Raw genomic sequence first — 8,045 nt, forward strand, 5'->3', positions numbered from 1 at the left:
TACTGCCATATAATTTGGAGAAAAAATTCTATGTAATGTTACCTAGTATTTGCACTGGTGTTGATGTAATGGAATGTTTTCACTGTTTTGTAGCTGAAGAGATAAAAAAACTACGGAAACAGCTGGATGAACTCCAGAAGGAAAATGGGAGATACATTGAATTGCTGAAAGCAAATGATATTTGTCTGTATGATGATCCTACAATCCACTGGAAAGGGAATCTCAAAAATGCAAAGGTCTCAGTTGTTATTCCCAGTGATCAGGTTCAGAAAAACATCATTGTCTATTCAAATGGGAGTCAGCCCAATGGAAATAACCAGGGAGCATCTGTCCAGGGAATAACATTTAATGTTGGTCATAATTTACAAAAGCAAACAGCCAATGTTGTTCCAGTCCAGAGAACTTGCAGCCTAGTGACTCCTGTGACAATTTCTGGTATTTACCCTACAGAAAACAAGCCATGGTCTCAAACTACAGTTTCTCCACTGTCGTCTACTCAGCCAGTTGTAGCAGGAAATGTTATTGAGCTTTCCACAGCAGAGAACGAGCGAGGAGTGCTTGGTACTGCTCCTGTCAGCTCACAGAACGTTTCTCGCTCCGGAACAGATCAAGGACTACAGTGTTCTTCAAGTAATACACCACAGAATGATCAGAATCTCCCCAAAAGTAAAAATGATCAGGAAGGCACTAAATTAACCAAGAAAACGGTCCCGCAGGGCGTCAGCATTCCTCCTAGTACCTCCACTGAAGCCTTTCAAGTTCAACAGGTGAATGAGACCTGTTCAAAAGCACACAGTTCTAGGAATGAATTGCCAGAAAGTGGTGTAATTTCAAACACTGATGCAGGTTGTATGCCACCTATGAGACTGTCTACAGCAGATAGTTTTTCTTCTGTAAATGTCCTCAAAAATAGAGACTTAAGCAGTGCTACGACTTCTGCAGTAGAAGGAGTTAAGGCTGTAACTGCAATAAGCACTCTGCCTGCCAGTCCCCTAGAGAACTGCTGGTCTTTCTCGGGCTCTTCAGGTGTTGGCAGTTCAGATCTGAAAAACATGAGTAGCCTTACACGGATGCCTTCAGCTGGAAATACGCAGACGACATGGACAACTTTGCAGCTAGCAGGAAATACTGTTCAGCCACTAAGCCAAACACCGTCCAGTATAATGACTGCACTATTAAATGAGCCAGTTAATGGTGCTGGTACCATATCTTCTGCTCATAGCAGACCTTTGACTACAAGCATCAGTTGGAGCACTTCTCTGCATGGAGATGGGCAGGCAGCTGAACAAATTGTTGTGACCTTGCCCTCGTGCCCATCCTTACCTATGCAGCCATTAATCAGTCAGCCACAGGTTAAAACTCAGGCTGCAGGAAATATCCTTCCATTGAATTCAGCTATGCAGGTGATTCAGATGGCTCAGCCTGTTGGGTCAGCTGTTACAGGAGCACCAGCTAACCAGAATGTCATAATTCTCCAGCCTCCAAACACTGCTCCGTGCCCTCCAATTGTGAGAGCAGAAGTTCCTAGCCAAAACGTTAGTCAGCAGATTGTAATTATACAAGCTGCTAACCAGAATCCTCTTCCCCTCCTCTCTGCGCAGCCTTCTGCTTCTGTAAGAGTTCCCATGAATGGGCCTACTCCAGTCACAAACTCCAGCAGTTCTGTACAAAATGCCCCTCTACCACAGACTTTTGGAGGGAAACATCTTGTCCATATATTACCGAGGCCATCATCTCTGCCATCTTCTAGCTCTACACAAGCATTTTCAGTTACAGTGTCAAATCAACAGCATCCTCAGACTATCTCATTAAATGGGCAGCTGTTTGCATTGCAACCTGTAATGTCTTCATCTGGAGCTTCAAATCAAGCCCCTATGCAAATTATTCAACCTACGACCAGCGAAGATCCAAATACCAATGTTGCCCTCAATACATTTGGTGCTTTAGCTAACCTCAATCAAAGCATATCACAAATGGCTGGACAAAGCTGTTTACATTTATCTCTCAGCCACCCTACCAATCCAACAACGGTCAATAACCAGATAGCCACAGTTAACTGTGTGTCGTTAACAACTTCTGCAGCATCTTCAGTATCTTCAGAAGGTTCTGTATTAACTAATGCATCTAATCCAATAAATGCTTCCCCTAAAAAAGCTGCTACTGGTTTGTCATCTACTACAAAATCAAAAAGGACAAACAAAAAGCCAACTACAAAAAAACACTTAGCAGTCGGCAGTAAAGTGTCTGGTCCAGTAGTTCCTTGCAAAAATGCAGGAAAGGTTGATTGTGCTACTGTGGAAACTGTAGTCAAGCATTCAAATGGTGAGGGGTTGCTCGAAAGCACGCCAGCAGTATCCCAAACTTTACCTACGTCGCAGGCAGGTACTGTGGTAGCATCAAGTGGTGTAAGCATTTCTGACTATCATTCCAAAGAGACTGTGAGCTCTGAACAGACTATGGGATCCTGCTGTGTGCCAGGGCTGAGTTCAGCAGAGATACCCAGTTCTTCACCGCTTGAGTCGGTGATGTCAGAACAGTTAGCACTGATCCTGCCGACTGCCAAAGATGCTGCTCCTCTCCAGGAAGCACGGAGATCTCCCAACAATCCACCACCCGACTCTGTGTTGCCAGAGTCTTCCAAACCCTGTGAAACCCCCAGCACCTTAACGCCCTCTCTTACTGAAGCACATGTGACAAATTCTCAGGTTGCTGGGACATCAGCGGCACAAAGCACCACAGCAGATCATACTTCTGATGCAGGGACAATTTCAGAGTCCTGCAACACTGAGCAAGATTCTTCAATTGAAATGCAAGACACAGACTTGTTAGAGGGACAAGGTCTAACCAAAATGCTGTCTGATCTCACAAAAGAAAGAACAGCCGTGGAAAAAACCTCTTCTTTTTCAGTTCATGAGGAGCATTCTAATTTTCCCACAGAAAACTCTAAATCAGTGAATTCGAATGTTGATCTGCCTCAGAAACAGCAACTCTTGTTAATGAACACAGAAAGTGATGCTCTTTCCCAGCATCATTCCTGCATTTCTGATCAGGAGGTAGCTGGTGCTTCCCTTATTACTAGCAGGCAGGCAGACTCGCCAATGTCAACTAGCTCTGGCAGCAGTCGAGGGTTCTCAGTTGCATCTATGTTGCCAGATACCACTAGAGAAGATATTACTAGCAGCACATCAACAAATACATGTAATAGCTGCACTTTTTCAGAACAAACTGACATTGTAGCTCTTGCAGCAAGAGCCATTTTTGACCAGGTAAACCTTGAGAAAGGTGGAGGAGGAATACAAGTTAACATGAGGGAAGCTGTTTCTAAAGCAGGTGATGTTGCACCCTTGGAGAAAGAGCAACAGCCTTATAAGCCACAAGCAGTGAAAGAAAACAGTACAGGTCAACTAGAAACAGCACCAAACAAGTTCACTGCTCAGGATACAGTACAAACAAATGTTGATAGGCAAGTTGAAAAAACAAGCTGTTCTGTAGGAGCTGTGGAAACACCAAACACTTCTTTGCAGATTTCAGTGTCCCAGTCACCAAACGTAACCAGTTTAAGTGTAAATAATCTAATACACCAGAGTCATGTTGTCCATCCCCTTGTGAGTTGCTCAAATTTATCCCAGCCTTCAGAGCCAGCAAGTGTTCCTGCAACTGTATGTCTTTCTATTCCATCTAGTTCATACGTAAATCAGTCTCCTGGACCAGCTATGATGAATGAGTATGCTCAGGAACAACTGAATGCTATTAGGACAAACACCATGCAGGCTCCCCAGCTGCAGGAGTCGCACTTAAAGCAACAAAATCATGAAGGTCGCAAAGACTCTGCCAAACGGGCTGTTCAGGATGACCTTCTGCTCTCTACAGCAAAGAGGCAAAAGCAGTGCCAGACAACGTCCATAAGGCTTGAAGGGATGGCATTGATGAACCGAACACCAGAGGGTGTTGCTGATCAAACACAGATGCTAGTCAGCCAGATTCCTCCTAATTCATCCAATTCAGTGGCATCAGTGAGCAATCAAGGACACGCTGATGGCCTTAATAGGTTATTCCCATCAAACAGCAACTTTGTAGCATCAGCTCTGAGGCAAACTGAAGTTCAGTGCAGTTCTCAACCTTCAATTTCAGAGCAGCAAGGCCAGACAGGGCAGCACTTGCAGCCTATTCAGCATGTTCCTGCTCAAGGTATATCTCATCTTCATAGTAATCATCCATTCTTAAAGCAACAGCAGGCTGGACAGTTAAGAGAGAGGCATCACTTGTATCAGCTGCAGCGTCATGTCACTCATGGGGAAAATTCAGTCCACTCTCAACCTCACAGCGTACACCAACAACGAACAATACAGCAGGAGGTACAAATGCAAAAGAAACGAAATCTTGTCCAGGGAAACCAAGCCACACAACTTTCTCTACAGCAAAAACACCACGGAAGTGATCAGACGCGGCAAAAAAGTGGCCAGCCTCATCCTCACCACCAGCAACTGCAGCAGCAGATGCAGCAGCACTTTGGAGGTTCCCAGGCTGAAAAGAACTGTGAAAATCCTGTGACAAGCAGAAACCATCATAACCACCCTCAGAGCCACATAAATCAGGATATTATGCATCAACAGCAACAAGATGTCAGCAGCAGACAGCAAGGTTCAGCTTCCGAACATGTGTCAGGGCATAATCAGATGCAGAGACTCATGACCTCAAGGGGCTTAGAGCAACAAATGGTGTCCCAGGCAAGTATCGTAACCAGACCATCAGATATGACGTGCACTCCGCACAGGCAGGAAAGAAATCGAGTTTCTAGCTACTCTGCTGAGGCACTCATTGGGAAGACACCATCTAATTCAGAACAAAGAATAGGAATATCTCTTCAAGGCCCTCGAGTTTCTGACCAGCTTGAAATGAGAAGCTACCTTGATGTTTCTAGAAATAAAGGGTTGGTCCTTCATAACATGCAGGGCCGTATATCTGTCGATCATACAGTTGGCTCAGATGTGCAACGGCTCTCTGATTGTCAGACATTTAAGTCAGCTGGACCCAGTCAACAACCAACAGGCAATTTTGATGTACAGGCCTCAAGAAACAGTGAAATTGGTAATTCTGTATCATCTCTCAGGGGCATGCAATCGCAAGCATTTCGAATCAGTCAAAATCCTGGGCCTCCCATAGAAAGACAGAAGAGATTACCCTATCCGCCCGTTCAGGGTATTCCAACAGGAAATTCTCTTCCACCGAGGGAAAATGAAAATACATGCCACCAAAGTTTTATGCAGAGTTTACTTGCCCCTCACCTTGGAGATCAAGTTAGTGGAAGCCAAAGATCAATCTCAGAACATCAAAGGAGTACTCAGTGTGGCGCCTCCTCCACAATTGAATATAACTGTCCTTCAGCACGAGAAAGTGTCCACATCCGAAGAGATGGCGATGGTCAGAATAGGGAAAGCTGTGACATGTCTATCGGTACAATTAACACAAGGAACAATTCTTTAAATATTCCCTTTTCAAGTTCTTCTTCCTCAGGAGATATTCAGGGTCGAAATACAAGCCCAAACATTTCTGTGCAGAAGTCCAATCCCATGAGAATGACAGACAGTCATGGAACAAAGAGCCACATGAATACGCCTGTTTCTAGCAACATGCATGGAGTGGTGAGGCCAGCTCACCCCCATCCTGCGGTTTCTCATGGAAATGCTGACCAAGGGCAACCTTCTGTTCGTCAACCAAATTCTTCAGTTACTCAGAGGTCAAGGCATCCTCTGCAAGATAACGGAGGTTCTAAAATCCGTCAGCCTGAAAGGAATCGATCTGGAAATCAAAGACATGGAAATGTTTTTGACCCAAGTCTTCCCCATCTTCCCCTGTCTACCAGTGGCAGTATGATACTCGGGCGCCAACAGTCTGCAATAGAAAAAAGAGGAAGCATTGTCCGTTTTATGTCTGATGGTCCACAAGTGTCTAATGATAATGCTGCCACTGACCAGCACACTCTCTCTCAGAATTTCGGATTCCCTTTTATTCCAGAGGGTGGCATGAATCCCCCAATAAATGCCAACGCATCTTTCATTCCACCGGTTACTCAGCCTAGTGCCACTCGGACACCAGCTTTAATCCCAGTAGATCCTCAAAATACTCTGCCGTCCTTCTATCCACCTTATTCCCCTGCCCATCCTAGTCTTTCCAATGACATTTCTATCCCTTACTTTCCCAACCAAATGTTTCCTAATCCAAGCACAGAGAAGCCGAGCAGTGGAAGTTTGAACAATCGCTTTGGATCCATCTTGTCTCCTCCCAGGCCTGTCGGTTTTGCTCAGCCAAGTTTTCCTTTGCTTCCAGATATGCCACCGATGCACATGACCAATACGTCACACTTATCCAATTTTAACTTGACATCTCTGTTTCCAGAGATAGCCACAGCTCTTCCTCCAGATGGTTCAGCAATGTCGCCTTTGCTTTCGATTGCAAACACATCTGCTTCCGATTCTTCCAAGCAGTCCTCAAACCGACCTGCCCACAATATAAGCCATATTCTAGGTCATGATTGCAGTTCAGCTGTATGAAAACTCATAGACCGACTTCCAGTCTGACAAATTGTTTATGTACTTAAGAAAGACAAAGTGGATCTTGCTGGCATCCCTGAAGAGACCATTCATAGTGTCACTGTTTATTTGCCTATATGTATGTATATGAATACTTTCATATTTATATACACACTGTATTTCCATCCACCTTACTAACTTTAAAGCACCAGTGCCTATAGCAATGCTTACTTACTGGTAAACGGTAAGAATGCAACATTTAGAGCTGTGCAAATATTGATTGTTGATTTTGCAACATTCAAGTTTGATGTCTGATTGTTCCAGGGTAATTGCCACCCTCAGTAATACTTGTATATAGAGACAGAAGTGAAAGCATCCGTATGGGAGACAGAAAAAAAAATGTTAAAGATTTCGTTTTCATCCTAATGAATTCACCTGAAGCTAAGATGAACTTGAAGAGGCTTGGGTTTATCTTTTCCTTTGTAAAATATCTTCAGGAGACTCAATACAAGTCAAGTCTGTGTTAATCCGGCGTTAATTGATAAAGACATTTGTTGTGCAGTTTTTTGTCTATTTGAAGCCTGTCACATACACTTGACTTAAAGCTGACTTTACCTGGAAAAAAAATACTGTGTATCTCCATGGTCAGCAATTAAAAATACTCTTTTAGAGAATTCAGATTCCTTTAAGATATGACTTTCAGTTTCTAAGAAGAATTTTGTTTGAATCTGTTTTACCAATGGCATCATTTAGTGCTGCAGTTTGTCAACGTTTTCATGGAACTTAGCACTCCCAGTGCAGTCAGCAGAGACCCAGCAGTTGTATTTGTTGCCATTTCATTGTTCATATGCTGCAAGTTACCTCAGGGTATTTTTTGTACCTTGTTTAGCACCTTTTTAAGTTCTTTCTCTTCCCCCTCTCCTTTTCTTTGACTCATGCTCAAACACCAACTTCCTAGTTTCTTTGATTGAAAGCCCTCTGTTGTACCAGACAGCACAAGAGTACTGGGCTTATGGCATGCCACAGAAATTAATGGGGTTTCTCGTGGGCGCAGTTGCTGCTTAACATTGCTAACGGCATAAGGGCCTAATTTAATATCAGTACCTTGCACTTGAATAGCACCTTTTATCTAAGCCCATATGATTGTGGGTGGAGGAGGAACAAGAATATGTTCAGACTGAAACATTTGCATACCAGGAAGACATTGCGATTTGAGCATGATGAGGGAGGGGAAATGGGTTTGTATGTGTGCAAGAGACAGTGAATGTGTGTGGGCTAGTTTAAGTCTCCAGTACTTTGACAGATTTTGGTCCCGTTTCTTTTAAAGGAAAGGGAAGAACTGCATAAGTTTTATTTATTTAATGGCTTCTGCATTGTGATTTTTTTCTTGAAACAAGGCAGAAATATGTTTTTGTTTTGTTTTTGTCTTTTGTTTTTATGATTGGAAATACCATTCCAGATCTTCTTCTTTAAGTAACATAGTAACTTCAGGGTTGCTTGTATGCAGTCCTCCTT

The 8,045-nt window shown here is 43.5% G+C and overlaps 1 protein-coding gene across 1 annotated transcript in view; it reads left to right on the forward strand.

Annotated features, from left to right (window-relative positions):
* USF3 (upstream transcription factor family member 3) overlaps nt 1–7,141 on the forward strand; it is a 30,563-nt gene extending 23,422 nt beyond the window's left edge. Inside the window, exon 6 of the mRNA XM_062571562.1 lies at nt 94–7,141. Coding sequence (XP_062427546.1) covers nt 94–6,551 — 6,458 coding nt within the window. The 3' untranslated portion in view covers nt 6,552–7,141. The remainder of the gene's footprint in view (nt 1–93) is intronic.
* The last annotated feature ends 904 nt before the right edge of the window (nt 7,142–8,045 follow it).

This window comes from Rhea pennata, chromosome 1, assembly GCF_028389875.1.
Source record: "Rhea pennata isolate bPtePen1 chromosome 1, bPtePen1.pri, whole genome shotgun sequence".
NCBI lineage: Eukaryota > Metazoa > Chordata > Aves > Rheiformes > Rheidae > Rhea > Rhea pennata.